At 59.6% G+C, this 21,613-nt stretch overlaps 1 protein-coding gene across 6 annotated transcripts; it reads left to right on the top strand.

Moving 5' to 3' along the window:
* Window positions 1-47: 47 nt before the first annotated feature.
* SUSD3 (sushi domain containing 3) lies at window positions 48-21,116 on the top strand. 6 transcript variants are annotated; one of them, XR_007146279.1, is made up of 7 exons: window positions 48-196; window positions 10,952-11,140; window positions 12,520-12,664; window positions 13,044-13,196; window positions 16,046-16,336; window positions 20,136-20,196; window positions 20,872-21,111. XR_007146279.1 is itself a non-coding variant. In XM_047829818.1 (6 exons), the coding sequence occupies exons 2-6, from the start codon at window positions 4,623-4,625 to the stop codon at window positions 16,236-16,238; spliced, it is 726 nt and encodes a 241-aa protein (XP_047685774.1). In that variant the 5' UTR covers window positions 78-196; window positions 4,588-4,622; the 3' UTR covers window positions 16,239-16,727. The 6 variants fall into 6 exon arrangements, 4 of the variants coding, with proteins under 4 accessions (XP_047685771.1, XP_047685772.1, XP_047685774.1 ...); XR_007146278.1 differs by having other exon boundaries at window positions 20,136-21,116; XM_047829818.1 differs by lacking the exons at window positions 20,136-20,196; window positions 20,872-21,111 and adding an exon at window positions 4,588-4,668 and having other exon boundaries at window positions 78-196; window positions 16,046-16,727.
* The last annotated feature ends 497 nt before the right edge of the window (window positions 21,117-21,613 follow it).

The raw sequence follows: 21,613 nt of genomic DNA, 5'->3' as shown, positions 1-21,613 counted from the left end.
CCGCCCCCGCCCCACGGGGCGGGGCCGGCCCTAGGGGACGTGTCCCGGGCCGCCCCGCCCCTCCGGCTCAGGCCCCGCGGTCCCGGCCGAGCGGCGAGGAGCGCAGGGATGCACGGGGCGGCCTCGACCCCTCGCCGCAGGGCGAGGCCCGGGGGGCGCGCGGTGGACGCCGAACCCGCCCCGGGGAACGGCACAGGTGAGCGCCGGGGCTGCGGGCCACGAGCGAGGCTCTGCACCCATTTCACGGACCGGGAAGCCAAGAGGCGCGCGGCGCAGCGGGAGCGGGGAGGGGGTGCGCACAGCCGCGGCGGTGGGGGCGCGCAGCCGGGAGAAGGGGCGCACGGCCGCGTCCGGGGAGGCCCACAGCCCGAGACCCGCCCGAGGACGACCCTCTCCGACCCTCCCCTCCCGCCCAGCCGGCGCCCCAGCGGAGCCGAAGCCCGGCTGCAGGCGGCCCGAAACCAGGCGGCGGCGGCCAGCCGCCCCTCCGCGCAGGTGCGCGCCCGCTCCCGCTGCGGCGCCCGCCCCGCCCGCGCCCCGCTCGGAGCAGGGAAGTCGGTGCGGCCGACGTGGGGACCCGGCCTCGCTTAGCGGGGAGGCGCTCGGGTGCCCCGGCTGGCCCCCCACCCCCAGTTCACAGGTGAGGAAACTGAGCCTGGCGGGGGAACGACTCTCCGCGGTTGCCAGGCTCCCGGGCCAGGGACGAAGTCTGGGGTCTCCGGAAGTGGGAGGACTGGCACTTAGCGTACTTTGTGATTGATTTCGAGAATGTTTTGAAGAGGGTTCACCTTCGTGCTTTGGCTGCGGTGTGGGCAGCTCGTCCGAAGCCCCAGGTTTGGAGGCTGGCTTTGCTGCATGAATGCGCCTAAAGCCTAACTGAGAAACAGAACCAGAGGTCCCCGAGGCTCACTTTAGCGGACACTGCCCCCTCCCCCTTATGCCTGAAGGTCTCTGCACACCTGTGGCCCAGGCCAGGCTCAGGACTGGGCTCTTTGCACGGGTGGAAGCGGGGCCTGGAGGAGGAGCCCCCCCCCCCCCCCGGGTGCTGCCAGTCCTGCTTAAAACAGTCCCCACCCTGGGGGCCCTGGCGGGCAGCTCCTTCTCAAATGGGGAAACTGAGGCCCAAGGAGGCAAGTTGCCGGCAGAGGAAAGGTGCTTGGCTCTAGGGGCAGCCTGGCCTGGTGAGGTGGGTTTATTTTCTTTGACTCCCTGTCCCCCTAATACCGAATTTGGTGCGTGTGACGACCGAGTGAGTGTTGCCCCACTGCCGGGGAGGTGGGTGTTGACCAAGAGGTGGAGAGACTTGCACAAGACCAGCCTAGGACGGGGAACGGGAGGCCCTGATGTGTCTGCATACAAAAGACTGTTTGCTGAGAATCCTGGGGGTGGGGGGTGGGGCCTCAGAGGCCAGTCCCCGCCCTCAGGCTTTCCCCGCCTCCGATCTTAGGGCTCAGACTCCTCTGGCCGCCCTGGGGGTCCCAGCCCATTAGCCTTTCCCCAGCATTTGGGGTTGAAAGACACCTCTCACCTGGGATGTGTCGCTCTGCTTCTGGCCTCAGTTTCCCCCACGTGCTTAGTGGGCACTGCATGCCTGTCCCCGGCCTTGTGGACCAGTCAGGGGGAGTCAGGAAGGGCCTGTGCACCACCCACCCCCGCCACAGTTGTTCTGCTCCAGGGTAACACAGTCACCCCAGACCCCACCATCCCCCTGCCCCATGTCCCCAGTCTTTTGAGCTTGAAATGTGTACCCACTTGTCCCTGTGGGGTTGTGACAGTTTGGCACACGCTACAACCTAGCAGTGGGGGCGGGGGGGGCGTGTTTTTCCTTGTCGTGGTAAAATGGACGCATCACTCTGCTCTTCCAACGTCTAGCCGCACGGACCTGGCGTCCCGGGGTCCACGTTCTTCCCTCTTTGCCCAGGTGTGGCTGGTGAAGGGCAGAGGCTGGCTCACAGCAGGGGTTAAGTGTTTGTTGAGTGGAGGCCGGGTGCCCAGCTCGCCATGGAGGCCACCCTTCCGCTGCCCACAGGCCCCCGCCGGCCCTGGCCCACATCCCGGGCTGCTCCAGCACTCCCTGATGGGGGAGATTGTGCAGGAACGCAGCCCTGCGGGAAGGACACGGTTCCAGCAGCCAGAGGTGACCCCCTCCCACTTCTGGAAGGGCGTTGAGGGAGATGCCTGGGAAGGGGGCTGCAGGAGGACCCGGATGATGAGGGCGTGCCAGGGGCGTGACTCCTATATCCCTGCGGCACCGGTGATCTGCGCCCACTTCACAGAGGACAGACCGAGGCCCAGGGGGAGTGGTGGGAATTCAAGTGTGGCCTCCGCCTTCTGCCTTCACGTTCCTTCCCCCGCCCCTGGAGCTTTGGGTCGCAGCTCTTCCTGGGTGGGAACCAGCCTGGGTCTGCTCTGAAACACACTGGGGATTCCGCCAGTGTGGGCTGACCCACCAGCTGGGGGGCGTGGCCGGAGACCCCGTCTCCACTGTGGCCGAGGCCCGAGGCCCGGGCCTGCCCTCGGAGGGGACAGGAGACGTGCTCAGAGAGGGCGAGTATCTAGCCTGAAGACACACAGCCAGGGCTGTGGGCCCCCCCACGTGTGGCTGTCCCCCCCCTGCTGGGGTCTTGGGGGTCCCACCCTCCATAGAGCACATGTCACCCTTTGAACTCTCCTCCTTGGGTTTCCCTTTCCGTTTGGGGGAAACCCAGAGCAGATCAAGGAAGCAACTCTCCAGTGTGGCAGGGACCCAGGCCGGTGGTGAGCGGGCCCAGCAACCTGTCTCCCCATCCCAGTCCCAGTGCACCTCTTCCCAGAACAGAAAAAAGTAACTGATTTACCTGGTCTTGGGGGGGGGGTGCGGGGGGGAGGTCAGGGTTTGAGGGCAGTGTGGGCTCCGGGAAGGAGGAGGACGGAGGAGGCATGCCTGTGGCCCAAGGTTCCAGATAAAAGATTAACAAACAGACTTGTTCTTCACCCTGCTGGCCATGCGGGGCTGGGCTGGGGAAGTACCACCACAGGCCCTGCACCCCCCCTCCCCATGAGAGGGAGCATCCTCCTGGACCCATTGGGGCGGGAGCTGGGGACAAGGGGCGTTCCAGGGCAAGTCTGCCCTTCACTGTCCAGGGAGCCCCTAGGGTTTGGTTTGGGTTTGTGTCTTCTTTGCAGTGAATCCATTTACTTTGTTTTTCCTGCTTTAAGATTTATTTGCACCTAGTAAAAAAGAGGCCGTACAAAAAGGCCACGAAGGGCCCAAGGAGCAATGCACCCACGGTTGAGGGGTGCATAGGTCCAGCCAGAGAAGGGCTGGGGGGGTGCCGCGCCAGGTGTCTGGGCCAGCCACAGGTGGGAGGGGCCTGGCGGAGAGGACAGCGTGAGGGTGTCCTGCAGGATGCCCAGGGGCAGCGGGGTGTCTGTGAGGGTTTTCAGCACCGACAGGAGGAGGTGGGATTTGCCTCCTAGATATCAAGGGAGGGGCTGTTGGGAGCCAGTGATGGGGTCTGGGGTCTCTAGGACGGGGAGGGGTCAGTAAGGGCTGTGAGCAGAAGCTGGGTTTGCCGTGTCAAGGGCCATGGTGTCAAGGGCCCGCTGGCCCATCCGCCGGCCGTGGTGATTCCTCAGGACGTCTCTGGGAGGGGGTCTTGGGTGGACGTGACTACAGCCCCCCGCAGCCCTTTGGCACTCAACCACCTCCCTGCCCTGGCTGTGTGTCACCAGTTCTGTGGAAGGGTCTTGTGGGGACCCTGCCAGTGTACACGGGGGACATCAGTTTCCTCATCTGGAAAATGGGCTCAGCCCAGAGATGTGTTCGCTGGCCTCCTGGGCCCAGGGAAGGGATGCCAGAAGAGACCCATAGGAGCCTGGGGGTGTCTGGGGTGCCATGGGCTGGGTGCTCAGAATGAGGCATTGAGCCCCCTCCTGGGGAGTGTTTCTGAGCTCAGGCACTGCTCTGAGGTCTCCCTGGGGTGGCCTTACTCTTCTCATGACCCTTGCGGGGGGGGGGGGGCAGTTCACCCTGTTTTGCAGATGGGGAAATTGAGTCTGAGCAAGGTGAGGCCCAGGTCCAGGACTCAAGTCAGACCCGGTGGAGAGGGCCTGAGGTTTGGGGGCTGGGGGCTTCCCAGCAGGGGCAGGAGCACCTTCCCACCTCAGCATCCTGTCCGGGACGTGGGGCTCCCGGCCGGCCCCCCAGGGAAGGCATTCCTCTCTTCTGGGCAAGTAGTGGGCAGGGCTCCTCCCCCTCCTCTCACCACAATTATTCCTCTGGCCCTGTGTTTCGCCTGCCACGGCCACACACTGATGCTGTGGCTCCCTGCCTCTGACGGGTGTGAGCTCGGCTCGCTGCCTGGAAATGCAGAGTGTGAGGCCGCAGGGCTGGGGCACGGAGCCAGGACTGCACTTAAAGCCCCCCACTCTGAGTCTCTCGGAGACCCGCAGACCCCCACCCCACAGTGTGCTCACTGGGTGGGCTCTAAATCCTGTCTCCTGTCTGCGGGTCAGTGCCGCCCCTCCCCCTTCCCTGACGGCCCCCTCTCTCTGTCCCCTTTATGGCTCTGAGCACCTTAGGGAGAATCACTTCTCTCCTTTCAGATGTGTGACCCATCCCCTGGGTGGAGAAACCCAGGATGGGCATCCTGGCCACCCCCACGGGAACCGGCAGCAGCACAGGATGTGAGTGACAGCGGGGCCCTCCCCCAACCCGTGCACACAGGGCGAAGCAGTTCCTGAGATGGCAGTGCTGTCTGGGTACTTCCAGATGGGTCACAGGCCCAGAGCAGCAGGTGCGGGTGGCGGGGGCAGCGGGGGGTGCCGCAGAGCCCGAGGGGTCTGGGCTGGGCCGGGCCCTGGCTGCCAGGCGGTGACATTCAGCAGTGACACTGGCTGGAGGCTCTCTCCCCTTGTCTTAAATATCACAGACGCACCCGCAGAGCTGAATGGATTTATTACCACACCTCCCAGCCTGACCCTGCCCTTGACACTTCACCAGGCTGCTTCATCACCTCTGCTGCCACTCTGGTCTGTCCCTCAGGGCTCCTGACCTTCTTGAGAAAGTTCTAGGTGTGCAGGCCGGGCGCTTGGTGCGGGTGCTGTGAGCGCTCCCGGCCTCTCCCCCTGGCCAGCCCCCTCCCCAGGCGGGTCACACGGGGCAGCACCGAAAGAGGCTGCTTAGCGGCCCCAGCCCCAGAAGCAGAAGTGGCGGCTCTAAATTGAGGACTAGGAAGTGTTGGCTCCCTGGTGACCCCGGGGGAGGGGCCACGTGGCCGGCCTGTGGCTGCCGTGCTCCGTCTACCCGGTTCCAGAATGCCCCGCCCGCCTCCTGGTGGGGAGGACAGCCGGTGTCCGTGTCCACGGGTCCTGGTGGGGGCGCTGGCTGCAGCCCGGTGGCTGGGACAGCCTTTCCGTCGCTCCTGCCTTGGCGCCTGTCGAGGCCAAGTGTGGCGGTCAGTTAAGAGCCCAGAGTCTGCAGTGTTCAGTCCCAGGTCAGCGAGCAGAAGCGGGCAGTGTCCACCTCGGGGGCACAGGGTGGGTCCCCTGCCCTCCACGCCGGGGCTCTGCGCGCACACACACACACCGCACCCGCCCCCGTACACCAGACTTTTCCATCTTGACCAAGCTAAGGGGCCAAAACAATACCTCGCATTTCAAATTTGCACTTCTTTGATTGACACAAGTATTTTCCTGGAATTTTTAGGAGCTTTATTGAGATGTCACTCACCCATTTAAAGTGTGCATTTAACGTGTGCAGCTCAGTGGCTTATAGTACGTTTTCAGATAGGTACAGCCATCACCACGGTCCTTTTTAGAACATTTCATCACCCCGGAGAGAAGCCGTGCGCCCTCCAGCAGTCTCCCCCCCACGCCCCCCGCACCCCCCGCCCATGGCTAATCTACTTTCCGCCTGTGAGGATTTGCTTGCCTCTTCCAGACACTTCCTATAAACAGAGTCTGACAACATGAGGTTTTGTGACTGGCTCAGGCACCGAGCGTCCTGTCCTCATAGGGTTCGGCCACACCGTGGCCTGTGTCGCTGCCCCTCTCCTTTTTGTCGTCTGGTGCTGTTCCAGCGGGGCTTGTACCATTTGCTATTTATCTGTCCACTCATCCGTGTGGACGTTGGGGTGGTTTCCACCGTTTGGCTCTCGTGAGTGACGCTGTTGTGTGTGTGTGTGCAAGTCTGTGTGTGGGTGTGTTTTCATCTCGGTTGTGTTGCCGGGCGGGGCGGCGCTGCACCGCATGGTAACGCCCCGTGTGACCGTCAGGAAGGGGGCTTCATGTGTTGTGTTCCCACCTGCAGGGCACGTGGCTCCAGGTTCTCCACCTCCTGGGGACACCTGGTCCTTTTCAGGGACAGGTGCTTGCTGGATGTGAAGCAGGGACTCCCTGGTGATTTGATTTGCATTTGCCTGAAGGAAGGACGGGGAGCATCTTTTCATGTGCTAATGGGGGCCATGGTATGTCTGTCGAGAAATGTCTGTCCAGATACTTTACCCATTTTTAAATTTGGTTATTTGTCTTTTATGATGGAGTGAGCATAACGGGGCATCTGGGTGGTTCAGTTGGTTGAACGGCCGACTCTTGATTTCGGCTCAGGTCATGATCCCAGGCTGGTGGATCGAGCCCCGCCTTGGGCTCTGCACTGAACAAGGGGCCTGCTTAAGAGTCTCTCTCTCTCCCTTTGCCCCCTCCCCGCCCCCTCCCCACTCTCGCGCGCACTCTTTCTCTCTCTCAAATAAAAATTTTTTTCATTTATAATTCAGCATAATAACTTCCGCACTCTAAACACAAGTCCTTTATCAGATATACGGTTGACAAATATTTTCTCACACTCTGTAGCTTGTCTTCTTTCTTTCTTGATCATGGCCTTTGAAGCACAAAGATTTTTAATTTCAGTCAAGTCCCATTTGTCTATTTTTTGCTTTTGTCGTTAGTCTTTTGGTGTCGAATCAAGGTCAGGAAGATTTATCCCTCTGCTTTCGTCTGAGAGTTCTGCAGATTTAGCTCTTACGTTTAGGTCTGGGATTCACTTGAAGTTCGTTTTTGTGTCTGGTGTGGGGAGAGGGCCAGCGCTGCTTTGCCCGTGGATGTTGTTGCCCAGCGCTAGCTGCTGGAACACCGTTCTCTTCCCGCCGAACGGTCCTCGTGCCCTCATCAAAGCTCACCTGACTTTAAGAGGTCATTTCTGCACTGTCACTTCTGCTCCATTGGCTCCGGGTCTGTCCCTTTCTCACTGTAGCTTTGTGGAAAGTTTTGAAACAAGAAAGTGTGAGTCCTCCAACTTTGAGGTTTTTCAAGATAGTTTTTGTTGGAACTATCCTAGGTTTTCTGCATTTCCTTAAGAATTTTAGGACCCTCCTGTCCGTTTCTGGAAAGGCAGCAGCTGGGACTCTGGGAGGGGCTGTGGTGTGTCTGCAGAGGAGCCAAGGCTAGTGTGGCGGTCAGTCTCCCGGCCCGCGGGCACGTGCGACTTCACCTCTGGGCAGGACCTTTATTTCCGCCCGCAGTGTCTTGTAGTTTTCGGGGTTTAAGTTTTACTCTTCTTTTGTTCATTTTATTCCTAAGCGATGTATTCCTTCGGACGCTCTTGTAAATGGAATGGCTTTCTTTATTCCACTTTGTTCCCTGCCACTGTGCTGAAACATGATGGATTTTCGGGTGTTGGGCTTGCATCCTGCAGCCTTGCTGGACTTATGAGTTTCTGTAGGTTTTTAGTAGATGCCTGGGGATTTTTGGATTCGAGATGGTGTCAAATGGAGGGTTGCTTCTTTTCTGATGTGAATGCTTTTTATTTAATTTTTTTTTTTAAACTAATTGCCCTTCCCCTGGTTTCTGAGACATTGGTTTTTCTTTTCTGATTTACCTGTTCTTTTCTTTTGTGATTGTTGACACCGTCTTAGTAATTTGGTAGTGCCGTCTATCAGGGAAAGACCCGCTCTGGGACAGGTACCCACACCCCCTGCTCTGCTGCTGACTTAGTCCTGGGCCCCTCCCCTGTGGAACCTTGGTTTCCTTGCGGCAAAATGGAGACGATGATTCTTCTCCGCTGTCCTCTGAGATGGTTAGGAGTGCTGCACGAGGCTAGGAATGAGGGTGCTTCTTGGCCAGAACATTCTATCAGAGCTGCATTGCTGGTGGGGGTAGTGATGCTGGTGTCAGACACCTGCAGACGGGGGCCCACATCCTCCCAGCCGCAGGACAGACGGGGACAGCTGCGGCCAGTTCCCGCGGTGTGTCACCCAGCCTTGCGGTGCCTCAGTTTCCCCATCTGTAAGGTAGTGATGGACTGCCCTGCTCACAGGGCTGTAGCCAAGCACCCACGAGGTTCCCAGTGTTAGCTGATCCAGGAGTCAGCGCCCCACCCCTTGCACAAAGCATGAGGGCGCCCGGCTCACATTCTGCCCCACATTTCGGCCCGTGAGCCCCCCCGCCCCCAGTTCTCGGTGGGACAGAACAAGGGGTGGACTAGTGCGGCCTGGCAGAGCACAGCCAAATGCCGTCACTCACAGTCACTGCCCATGGTGAGGCCTGGGGCAGCCGCGGCTCCTACTGTTTTCCTGACAGCACGAAGCGGGGCTGATGCTCAGGCTGCTGCCCCCTTAACAACCTCGCCCTGAGTGGGGCAAGGCCAGCACAGCTAGACAAGGGGTGGCTTGACCTCCCCCTGCCTTGGTTTCCCCTCTGGACAGGTTGGATGTGCCAGGCATGTGCGTGTGTGGCTGTCCCGAGTGACAGCCGCTGTCCTGGGCGGTCCTGGGTGTGCTCTCCTCCCACAGCCTATGTGGAATGGGGTGCCGTGGTGGCACGCATGGAGCCCCCGTGGCTGTTTCCAGGTGGGCGTGGCCTTGGGGGGCACTCTAGCCCCCGGGGGGTGTCCTGGGTACAGATTTTAAAAGCAGAGCCCGCAGGGTTGGCTGGCGAGTTGGCTGTGGATCAAGAAGTGTCCACGTGTCAGGGCTGGAGCACGGAAGGAGCCGGCCCGGTGCTGCCGTCCGAGTGAACGCGGGAAAGGCCACGTGTCGCGCAGCCTGGCGAGTGCAGGAGCTTGGCTGGGTCACAGCGTGCCAGGCTGACGGCAGAATGTCATGGCTGGTGCCTTCCCTGGGCCTTGTGCTGAGCAGGGGAGCCAGACACAGGGCACGTGGCTGCGTGCATATGTCCACGTGCACACACGTGTTCAGAAGGTAGCCTGGTGCCGTCTTGCTGGTTCCGAATCCCTGCCCTGCAACACAGGAGCTGTGTAGCCTCAGGAAGTGACTTAGCCACCCTGTGCCTCGGTTTCCTAACCTGTCGTGTGGGGAGAATGGTGGCTCCCCAGGAAGGCACTGTCCAGGTTGATGTGTCAGTGCACGTAAGGCGTGCGTTCAGCATCCGGCACTCCGTAGGCTCCCTGTAAGTGCCAGCTGTTGTCACTGTGGCGGTCTTATGACGGTGCTGTGATTGCCACTCCGTTCATACCGTCTCTGTACGTCCTTATGGAAGGACGGCTGGCTGGCATTTGTCACCAGGCTATGCCTTGCTTGGCCGCACGGGTCCACGGCCAGGCACATTGGTGGTTTCTGTACACGTGGGGGTGAACATCCTGGTGTAGAAATCCTGGCTGCAGATTCGTAATTCTCTCCTTTGGCTAAATTCTCGGGTGATCCACGACACAAAGCTCTTCACACGTTTTCCCATCCGGAAAGGTCTGGATCCACCCAGAGCGGGCGTTCCCAGGCCTCTTGAACTTGGCACGTGGTCTTTTTTCTCTTACGATTGGCCAGCTCAAGGGGTGAGAGATGAGGTCTCTGAATCCACACATCCTCAGCTACCATGAGGAAACAGATTCTTGCCTCTCGGCTCCTTGTGTTTTTTCTGTGAAGCGCGTGTTCCCACGTTAGCCGTTGTTTTTTATTTGGGGTCAGCTTTGTGGATGGATACGAAGATACCAACCAGCAAGGGGGTTGAACCTTCGTCCTGCGCTCTCCAGACCTCTTCCTGGTTGTTTCATCCGAGCTTGTTTGTGTCTTAGCTATTGGAGCAACGAAAGTTCTCCTTTCTTACTTTTCACGCACACTGCCCGTCTCTCCCTTCCCCTGTTTTTTCCTTGCTTCTGCCTTTGGAGCTACGCTTAGATACTAATTGTGTGCAGTTGACCCTTGACCAACACAGAAGTTAGGGGTCCTGACCCCCATGCAGTTGATATTTGGATATAACTTCTGACTCCCCGAAAACTTAACCACTAATGGCTACTGTTGGCCAGAAGCCTTACTGATCACATCAAGAGCTGGTTCACACCTATCTCGCATGTTAGATGGGTTATGTACCATATGATTACAGTAAAGTAAACTAGAGAAAAGAAACGTCATTAAGAAAGTCGTAAGTGGGGCGCCTGGGTGGCGCAGTCGGTTAAGCGTCCGACTTCAGCTCAGGTCACGATCTCGCGGTCCGTGAGTTCGAGCCCCGCGTCGGGCTCTGGGCTGATGGCTCGGAGCCTGGAGCCTGTTTCCGATGCTGTGTCTCCCTCTCTCTCTGCCCCTCCCCCGTTCATGCTGTGTCTCTCTCTGTCCCAAAAATAAATAAAAAACGTTGGAAAAAAAAAAAAAAGAAAGTCGTAAGTAAGAGAAAATCCATTTACAGCCCTGTCCTGTAAAAAGTCCACACTTGAGTGTACCCGAGCCGTTCAAAACCGTGTTGTTCAAGAGTCACCTGTGTTTGCTTTTCTTGTCTTCTGACACAGATTCGTTTTTTCAACACTGTGGTCTTTGGAACCTCTAAGGTTCACCTAATGTTGGGATCTGCTCCGCGTGGGCCCCCAGGCCACCGGCCGAGTGGCTGCCACGCCAGATGGCCTGGGCCGTGGCACCTTACCCAGGGCGTCGTGTGGGTGTTGGAGCAGCAGCGCCCTTCCCCGCCGGGGCTCCTTCCCACCCTCTGCCGTCCAGGGTAGGGCCCTCATCTCTGCTCTCTTCTTCCCTAGGCACGTGCACACGGGTGCAGCCACCCCCGCGGGGCACCCTTCAAGTCCTTCGTGGCGACGGCACTTCTGTGGGGACTGTCCTCGTGTTCCACTGCCCCTCAGGCCACCAGATGGTTGGGTCCGGCCTCCTCACCTGTGCTTGGAAGGGGAGCATCGCCGAGTGGTCTTCAGTGAGCCCCGTGTGCAAGTGTGAGGCCTGCTTCCCCTGAGCACCTGCAGGGGGTGGGGGCGGCTGGTCCCGTCGTGTGGGCGTGAGCGTCCACGGAGGGGATGCGGTGGGTACAAGTCCCCGCTAGGCCTCTGTAGGGTCCCGACCCCGCTGCTGGCAGCTGGACAGCCCCCACTGGGCCCTATGTCTGCACATGGACTCCAGGCCCAGCAGCCTCAACCCTCGCTCTGCCACCGACTTGGCCTGTCAGCACCGAGAGCTTGTTTGAGCTGTTCTCTGTCATCTTTTAAGCGGGCAGCTCTGTCTGTTCATTCATTCATTCTTTTATGCACCCATGCAGCAGACCTTAATAGGATATTATATGTGCTATGGATTCTAGAACTGGGGACACTGAGGGCCAGGATGCTCGCAGCCCCGGGCTCCCCGTCAGGGGATGAGATGGCTTTCTAGCTTTCGAGTTGTATTTGTTGTACAGGGTGGTGAAGGGTTTTCCAAAGGGAGGTCACTGTATCATGTTGACGTGTGTCGGGCATCAAAGAGGGCTTCGTAGCCAACACAGTTTGGAACATGCTGGATTAATAGGCTAGAGCACTTCTCAGAGCCTTTCAAATGCTCGTGTGCTGGATCAGTCTCTGAGAAGGAGGGCGCCCATCCGGATTAGGCTCCAAGATAACAGGGATTCACTGACAAGGAGCTTTCTCTCTGAGGGCCCATAGCCCTCAGGATGGGCATCTCATACGGCACTCCCTGTGGAGGGGGGACCCAGGCTGCGCTGGCCCGTCGCTCTGGGGTGGGACTCAAGACAATGGCACCTGTGTTCTGGGTGCTTGTCGTGGCCGGGCAGGAAAGGAAGGCCCTAAGAAGTGCCCCACACGATTCCCCTCACCCCCACGGGCCAGAAGATGGATATACAGCTGCGGGGGCGGCTGGGAGAGCTCTTGGGTCTGGGTGGCCTGTGTTCAGCTGGGGCAGGGGATGGGGGTGGAGGCGGGGCGTGAGCAGTGTCACCGCAGGGCAGGGTGTGCAGTGTTGCTCAGACTAGGACCCTGGGCCTTGTCTTCCCAGGATGCCCGTTAGAAGCCGGTAGAACACTGCTCGACCCATAGCTGAGGTCACACGGCTGTTAAGCAGCAAAGGCCCTTTGGCCTCAGACATAGGCATTCTTCTTGCTTTTGAGCCTCCTGGAAAGTGAACTGAGAAGGCACGTGGGCCCCTGAAGGGTTTACCAGCTTGGAGCACGTGCCCAAGCACCCTGCCCAAGCACCCCCCCCCCCCTTTAGGGGACAGTGTTCCCTGACAGCCCCAGCCACCAGCACCTACCTCCCTGCCTCCCCCACGGAACGGGGTTGCCGAGGGCCTCGCGAGCCCTGTGCAGGAGGTGGCCCTGTCTCCCTCGCAGCCGTGCCGCCGTACGAGACCTTCGGCTTCAAGGTGGCCGTGATCGCCTCCATCGTCAGCTGCGCTGTCATCCTACTCATGTCCGTGGCCTTCCTCACCTGCTGCCTCATGAGGTGCATGAAGAGGAGTGAGCAGCCGTCCGACAGGTACGCTGGCCCTAGGGGCCTCCAGCCCTCCCTGCCGCCCGAGCCTGACGGCAGAGGGCGCTCCATGGGCACTTGCCATCCGTGCCCTGGGCCCCCGGCGGGTGTCCAGGGGCGCTGGGGCTGCCCTGGCTCCTCAGGGAGCCCGGCTACCGAGTGCTGCCCCACAGCAGCCTACGACTCACAGAGCCTCGCGGCTCTGGAAGGTCTTTCCTAACCAGGCCGCACACATGGGTCTGGTCTGGGCCTCCTTCAGTCTGGGTCCGCTCGCGGCCTGGGCTCCGCGGTGCTGGGTGAGCAGGGTGAGGAGCCAGAGTCCGGCTCATCAACCGCCTTGCAGAGGATTTGGCATCCTGAATGTCCTTCCCCCGTCTCTCCCCAGGGCAACCCAGCTGTGGCTCCAGCTGAGAGCCGGGGACTTGGATACGGTGCAGGCCTCCTACCTCGGCCTCAAGGGCCCGAACAATGGCGGCGGTGGTGGCAGGGACCCCGGGGTCCGCCCTGGCCAGGCTCACGACAACTACAGCTTCACCACGTGGGCACGGGCACGGCGAGGGGGGCATTGGGCGTGAGGGTGGGGGGCCCAGCTCGGTCAGGACGCCCGTCATCCCACACGCTGCCCAGCCTTACCTGGGCCTCAACTCCCACCACCCAGTGCCTTTATCCTGGGAACTCAGACCTGCAGAGACAGGAGGTCCCCTCCCGGGGGACGCAGCAGGGCTCTGGGTCTTGTGCTTCTTGCACGGGCACACAGACTTTCTGAACCGTTACAGGGACTTTCTCTTATGTCCCTTCCTCTGACTCCCGGAGTCTGGTCAAGACTGCACGTGGGCTGCAGATACAACAGCTCCCGGTGTTTCTAGCTTTCAGTATGTGCCCTCTGACCCCAGCGCTGGGGCTCCGGGCGCCTTCAGTGGGGCGGGCTGTTTGTTTTTGGCAGCTTTGTCTCTTGCGGGTTCTGGGCCGCCAGGCTTCTGCATGGCCACACTCAGGCTGCATCTCCCGGATGTGCCCCCTGGTGGCGCTGCTGTGGGTCACAGACGCAGGTCAGGCTGGCGCCCCGTGGTCACATGCTCTGGGGCCTCTCGGTTGGGGCGTCCACGTCACGTGATGAAGAGGGGACTCTGCAAGGGGCCATACTGCTCCCCCCACGGCCCCGACCTGTGGCCTGGGGGTTACACATGGTGATTCTAATTGTGCCGCGACTCTGTCCTTCCTGTTGTGAGGAATGAGGATGAGCTCTGGCTGTTTACTCACTGTCTTTTTGGTTTTGCTGTTTGCACGTCACTCTGAACTCTTTCCTGAACTTTATTTTGGGGAGATGTCAGGAGCACACAGAAGCAGACGGAACGTGTAACGGGCCCCCTGTCATGCTCACGGTCACTGTCGCCGACCTCATCTGGGCTGACGTTTCCACAGGCTCCAGTCCTTTCCGTCCACCTGTCCCCGTCTGGTGGCCTTGCTGCATGGCGGCTGCTGCGGCCTCAGGGTCCTCCGTCAAACGGCCAGGGTCTTAGCAGTGCCTGGGCCGGCTGGACAGGGCTCGGGGAGTGCCGGCCGTCACCGTTCATCCTGCTCTTGTCTCGAGGCGCGGCTGTGGTGCGGCGGTCTGGCCCCGTGTCTGTTTGCGACGTCCCGGGCCCGGCGATGGCTGGAGTGTGGAGTCTGGCCCACGGGGAGGCGCTGATTTCCTGTCTCTCTCCCTGGAGCTCCAGATGCACCTTAGACACACACTAGGCGCACGTCACGGTGGCGTGGCAGAAATGCTGCCTCACCCCCTTTCCATCCGTGTACCACGTGGTCCGCGGTCCCCAGAGCGTCGCCCCAGATGCTCCAGCCACGGCACTCGGGTTTGGGTGAATGTCTGCACTTACTTAGAGTGGTTTTCCTTTCTCAAGATGACATTTGGGACCACCCAAGAATGGACTGTTGAGGTCAACAGTCTGGATGTTTTTATTTCCACGTTCTTTCCCCAGGAGCCCAGCACAAATTATCTGAGCCGTTTTCACAACAGCTGCACCGTCACCGGGTGTCAGGACTTGTCTCCCGCTCACTCCCTTAGCAGGCGCAGCTTCATGCTCCTCGGCAGCTCCTCGGTTAACGCTGAGGTGTTCCCCACACCATCGCTGTCAGTTGTATTGTTGGCTTTAGTCCTTCGGGGTTACTCTGCGCGTCGCCTTCTGGTGACGGCTGCTCTGGGAGCTCTGTGTGTCCTTGGGACAGAAGCGTAGCCACGGCCGCAAGTGCCTGCCTTTTTGCTCCGGCTGCACCGTGGGGTCTCGGCTGATGCATTCCCTTCGCGGGCGGTCAGCCCCCCCCGCCCCCCAGCAGGTCTCAGAGCTTTTCCATCGCCCCCTACCCGGCGGCACCTTCCCTTCCCATTACAGACTGTGACACACCGTGCTGTGTCTCAGCTGGGGATGCACCAGTTCAGTGGGGGAGGAACGGCTGTCTCTCGGATGTGCCTTCCTAGGTAAGGCCCAGGGCCTCGAGCCCCCATCTAGGTCAGTGGGGCTGTCTGGAGGAGGCCAGGTGTGCCCCCAGCATTCCTGTTTTCTGTATGTTTCCCAGCAACTCCCAATAGGCCAGGCGCTGCTCTAACCTTAGCGGCGGGCACCGTTTCCATCCCATTTTAATAGAAACTTGTCCAGAATCGCACATAACTGCTAAGCGTGAAGCCGAGTTTGGACTCTGGCTGTCTGGCTCCAAAGTCCACAGCCTCACCCACCAAGCAGTCTTTCCTCTCCGCTAATTAACTGGTTCATTTACTTATTCATCAAACCAACATAACTTCTTAACTCCTACTACTTCCTAGAGCTTTTCTGAGAGTTAAGTGTGGGGGGAGCAGAGATCCAGGCAGGCTTCCTGGAGGAGGTGATGACTGTGGTGAACAGATGGGGAGAGTCTGCATTTGGGGGAAGGAGAGAGACAGCATCTTAAGTGGGGGCAGGAAGCAGCAGGGCAGTGTGAGCAGGAGACGACCTGGTGGATGGGGGTGCAGGCTCTGGTCAGGCTGAAGAGTGTGATTGAAGGAGGTGGGATGCACAGAGGAACCGGAGATACAGGCAGTGGGTGATCTGGCCCCAGGCCACCAGGGAGAGGCCTGGCCCCTGTGCTTTCTGCACACGCTGAATAAGCCCCCTTCCCCGGCACCGCCCCAGGAAGCCCCTTCCCAGCTTGGAAGGTGGGCATGCTGCTCCTTGGACCACATACCTCATACGAGTGAGGGGTCTGAGGCCCAGGGAGAGGCCTCCTCAGGCTCAGGGCAGTTCTGACCCTGCCCCAAGCCCACTGAAGGCAGGGCCCAGGTGCCCGGCATGGGGGCAGTGTCGGGTTACACGGGGTCCCCGCTCTTCCCCCAAGCTTTGCCTCTTCTTCCTGCAGAGACCTGGGTGAGGGAACCAGAGAAATGGCTGGCATGGCCCGTGGCGTGGACAAGGACCCCTGGACCACCCGTCCTGCTGGCTCACCCCGTGCCCAGGTGATGGTGCACACGGCGGACCCGGGGCACGCCCTGCCTGCCTCCTGGCCCGCTACAGGAATGTCCAGGCAGCATGCAGCCTACGTCCCGGGGTGACTGAGGCAGAGGCCAGAGCCTGCCCTCCACACTGGGAAGACCAGGCCAATCCCACCACCCAGCCACCTGCATATCCACCTGTGCCCAGCTTAAGAGTGGTCAGTGAAATCACCTTCTGGGGTTAGGGATCCCTCAGGGTGCTGAGCTGGGGACGCCGGTGGGGTGTCCTGTCCCGGGGACGCCCAGCCAGAACAATTTTTATAGACAGGCTCCCTTGGAACCAGCACGAAAGGTTCTGGAACCAGGTGCAACCCTGCCTAGCCTGCTCCTTTAAAGAAACTGGAGGACATTTTAAGCAAATCTCACTTACAGCAGAGCAGGAGGCCGGGCAGCCAACCTCTCGGCTCCTGCTGGCTGCCTCATCTTCCCCGCAGGCCAGGCCGGGGCCTGTGAGCAGGGGCCCAGCTGGGGTGCTGCCTCTGTTACCTGCACAGTAGCCACGAGTGGTGGGAGGTGGGAAATAAACCATTCTAACACTGGGGAAACAAAGATAAGGACCACTGTCTTGCTTTTCAATCTCTGTTGTACTCAGAGTGTAAAACAACTCCCTTATTGCCACTGCTGCTCAGGGCCCCGGGCTTGCTGGGGCTCCGTCGGGCAGTGCCATCAGCAGCCTGCTCACAGAGACCTCAGCGGCAGTGGCCGTCTCGAGTGGCCCGGGTCTCCTTGCACACTGGGGGCTGGTGTCCACGGTGAGGGTCCTGAGTGCCAGCCATGCCCTCCGGGGCCCGGGAAGTCCTGCCGGGTCACTGCTGCTGCATGCCAGCCAGCAAGGGGGCAGCTGAACTCCACTTCTGGATGGGAGGAGGACCAGGCACAGGGGGACACCTTCAAAGCCATCACAGTCCCCCAACCCCGAACTCGTCAAAGCAGTTTGACAGGAAGATGTCCTGTCTCTTACCACCCAGCCCCTCTTCCTGAGGGGACAGACAGACAGCATACCTGTATGTCCACACCCATCAGGTGGGGCTCTAAACGTTTGCACCTGCTGCTGTGCTCCTTCAGGGCTCACTGCTCAGCCACGCCTCTGAGTGGCTCCTGGGGGCTGCTAGGTCCCACCCTCCACGTCCACAACTGTCCTGGGCCGGTTAAGATCCAACCTCCAGTCTCCTGCATTTTGGGGTGGGATCTGTCTGGCCATTGAGACAAGTCACTTTGGCTTGTCCTCTGACCTTCCCTGCTTCCTGCCCGGAGCCTCCGCAGCCACACTGGGGCCGTGAGGAGGGCAGCCTGTGGTCCTCAGGAGCCTGGGCTCCCCCCCCTGAAGCCATGATTGCGGTGTTTCCCATCACTTACAAATATATCCTGATGCAGGCTACCCGGATTGGTCTGTCTGTCCCTTGGCTCTTTTGGGAAGCCACCTGCTGAGGGACCCTTGGGTGGTTTTCAGCTGTTGCATTTGGTGCCAACATCCTTTCTGTCCTGGGATGCTGTTCCGTAGGGTGGGTTTCAGGGTCGGATCGTGAGGCCAGAGGGTGTGTGCAGCCCTCACCTGGGCACGAGGCATCTTTCACGCCGCGCTCCCGTGGGGGGTGCCGGGCGACACCAGCTGGGCAACGTCGTTCCCAGCCCTCAACCTGAGCAGTGCAGGCTCCACATGATGGTGTCCCCGGCAGACCTGGGCTCTCCCCAGATTCTCTGGCAGTGGCAAGCCGTGCCCCTGGGCCACGCGCCTCTGACGAGTCTGCAGGCTCAGCTGCGGGGGGCCGGGCTGGGGTGACAAGCTGCTGTGACCCCACAGAGGGTGGCCGTGACGCTGTCAGAAACTGCTGTGCTCCTTGCGGGCTTTCAAGTCCTGCCGAGGCAAGTATTTTGTCCCCGGGTACTGACCCGGGGCTCCCGGAGTGCAGGACGGGAAGACTGGGGTGAAGCGGCCCAAGGAGGGTGGCCCTGTTCTCCATTCCTAACAGCTGAGGGTGACAGATGGGGTCCGGCTGGGGCAGGTGCACGAGTGTCAGAGTCCTTGCCCAGGAGACCCGGGGGCGGGAGGCCTCAGCTGTGTGGCACGCTGGGCTCTGAACCCGTGTGCGCCACAGCCAGGGGTCTCTGGTGGATTGGGAGCGTCCCGGACGGTGCAGGGCAGAGAGGCGTCACCCAGCTGCAGAGAACAGGGAAGCAGCCAGCCCCAAGCCCCCCAAAACCAGTCCCACCTTGTACTGGGAAGAGAGGAGTGAACACCTTTCTTTCTGCTTCTGGAAACCCCAAGCTCACTCCCACGGAGGGGCCTCGGCACCTGCCACCACCCCCACCCCCACCCGTGCCTGCAATGCTGCCAGGCCAGCTTTGCACCCAAGTCATCATGGTGTTCAGGAAGGGTCCTGCTGCTGCGAGGAACAAGCCCTGTGCCAGCCCCAGGCCCTGGGGTGGAGGCACACCTCAGAGATTTGTCTCCCAGTCCTGGGGGCTGGGAGCCCGAGACCCACGTGCCAGCCCATGTGGTTCTGGTGTGGACCCTCGTGCTCGCACACAGCCACCTTCTGTGTCCTCACACGTGCTGGGTGACCAGGGCGGTGGGCTCTCTGGTGTCTGGTTACAAGGACACTAATCGTAGGGATCAGGGCCCCACCCTTAGGACCCAGTTTACACTCAGTACTTCCTCAGAGGTCCATCTCTAGAGACAACCATGGGGCAGGGCCTCAATCCACGGATTTGGGGGACACGAGCATTCAGTCCGGAGCAGCCCCGTAGCCTCAGGGTTTATTTCTTGCTCGCGCTGTGCGGTCACAGGCCCCCAGCTGGGGGAGCAGCCCCATCCCAAGGCGGGGGGTCCGTGACCTCTGGGAAGAGGAAGGGATGTGAAGGGTCCCTCAAGGCAGGGCTCTGGCCTGGGGGGCACGCACCTCACTCACGCGTACCACGCAGTGACCAGACTGACGTCACGGGCCAGGAGGGTGACTCTCCTGGTGTGCCCTCCTCCTCTCCACCACACGTGCTTCGAGGCCTGCCCCAGCCCTTCCAACACGCGAGACCCGCGGTGTTGAGGTGCTAGGATAGCTACGCCATCAGAGAACACCAGTCAGCCCTCAATACTGGGGCGCCGCCGTTCCTGTCCCCAGAAGAGGCTGAGCAGCATCAGGCAGCACCCCATCCCAGGTAGAACGTCCCCCGCTCGGGGGACAGGGGCTGGGGGAAAACTGCCTTGTGAGTCCATTTCTCAGCAACTTGGTTATCTGTGTGTACCATTTGTCCACTGCTGGACAGCCAGCCACCGGGAAACTCTGGCTTAAAACCACAGCCGCCAGGTTACCATTTCGTCTCCTGGTTCTGTGGGTTTGCTGGGCACATCTGCCCCGCGGCCCTTGTCAGCAGAGGCCGGGCTGGAATCTTCCAGGGGTATCTCCACACATACGTCTGGCAAGTGGCTGTGACTCAAAAGTAAGCGGCCCAGGAAACAACGTGCGAGCTGTTAGCTTCCTCAGGCCTGAACATTCAGGGATTTAGATGCACTTCAGCTTCTGGACTCAGCAGAGAGGAGGAACTCCTGATTCTACCTGCCCCTTCCACTCCCCCAGGCCCAAACACCGATTCCACTTTCTCTGAGACCCCACATCCAGTCCTGCAGCGAGTCCTTGTGACTCAACCTCAAAACCCATGTGGAACCCACTCGGTGTATCCAGCCTCTGGCTCCTGTCGCCCTGATTGTTGGAGTAGCTTCCTGGTCTCCTAGGCTCCTTGCCTCCATTCAGGGTTGCTTTGGGGTTTTGAATTTCTAATTGTGGTAAAATATGCATAATATAAAAATTTACCATCTTAACCACTGTTAAGCATACAGTGCAGGGGCATTAAGTACATTCACACTCTTGTACAACCATCACCAACATGTTTCCAGAACTTTCCCATCTTCCCAGACTGAACCTCTGTACCCCTTAAACACTCCCCTGTCTCCTCTCTCCCCAGCACCTGGCACCCACCATCCCATACCGTCTGTCTATGGACTTGGCTGCCGTAGGGATCTCATGTAAGTGGAATCCTCCAGTATTTGACCTTTTGTGTCAGCTTATCTCACTTGGTCCTTAATGTTCTGTGCAACCAATTTCCAACGTGTGGAGGGGGCTTCCCCACACACCAACAAGCAGTTCTCAGAAACCAGCAGAGTGGCCTACAGTTCAATTCACTGCTGACCCTGTCTGCCAGGAGAATTCGATCCCACAAGCTGCGGGCTGTCCTAGAGTGTCCCCCACCTGCCATGCTGCAGACGCCGGCCGTAAATCCAGGTTCTCACCTGTGCATCTGACCAACTGGTTGTAAGTCAGAGGTTCCCACCATCCCTTCCTTAGATTGGACTAATTTGCTAGAGTCGTTCACAGAACTCAGAAAGATGCACAGGGCAGCATGTGGAGAGAGGACACGGAGAGTCCAGGCACTCTCCAGGCAGATCACTCTCCCACACCAACGCCGGAGGCTCTCTGAACCCTGTCCCTTAAGGCACGATTGATCTATTCATTGGCCCTTGGGGATTGACTCAAGCTCCAGACCCCCTCCTCTCTCCTGAGCCGAGGGGTGGATTGAAAGTTCTAACCCTCCAATCACATGGAGGGTTCTCTGGGCCACCAGCCCCATTCTTAGGTGACCTGGGGACATTCCAAAAGTCGCCACATTAACATAACAAAAGGCACCTTTTTCTCTCCTTTAGGAAATCCCTAGGGTTTTAAGAGTTCTGCCCGGAGGAAGACCAAATATGTATTTCTTACTGTAAATCACAATATCACATTCAACATCATGTCCTCAAGGCTCATCCATGTTGCAGTAGGTGTCAGAATTTCCTTCCTTTTTAAGCCTGAACCCACTGTCTGGACACAGCATATATACTAACCCGTTCCTCCGCTCACGCACACTGGCTGACTTCTGCCTCTTGGCTACCGTGAATAATGCTGCTCTGAACACGAGTGTGCACACGTCTCTTGGAGACCCTACTGTTAATTCTTCCGTGTGTACAGAGGCTGTTTTCAAACATATCAGTCAGAGATCACCACGCCCTCGTCTCAGCGCATAACCTCAAATACTGGGCCCTGGCTGCCTGGCCTGCGAGACTCTGCATGACGCCCCGGTCACCTCCCGACCTCACTGCTATTGCAGAGTCCAGTCCAGCCGCCCAGACTGTCTCTCAAGCCTAGAAAGGTGGTCTGTGCTTGGGCTCCTGCATGATACTGTTCCCCAGCCATCGTGTGGAGTTCTGCCTCCCTTTGGCCGGGCGTCTGCTTGGATGTCTGGTGCATTCCGTGTATAACTGCCAGGTAACCAGTTACCCTGAAACACAGTGGTTCAAAAACAATCGTCATTATCACCTGTTACTACAGCTCTCTGTTTCACGTGAGGTTTGGCAGGGTGGCTCTGGCTCTCTGTTGAGGCTGGGGCTGTGGTCTCACCTGACGGCT

This window comes from Prionailurus viverrinus, chromosome D4 (assembly GCF_022837055.1).
Source record: "Prionailurus viverrinus isolate Anna chromosome D4, UM_Priviv_1.0, whole genome shotgun sequence".
In the NCBI taxonomy this organism is placed as follows: Eukaryota; Metazoa; Chordata; class Mammalia; order Carnivora; family Felidae; genus Prionailurus; species Prionailurus viverrinus.
Note: the sequence above shows the minus strand (reverse complement) of the source record. Positions and strands in the feature narration are given on the sequence as shown.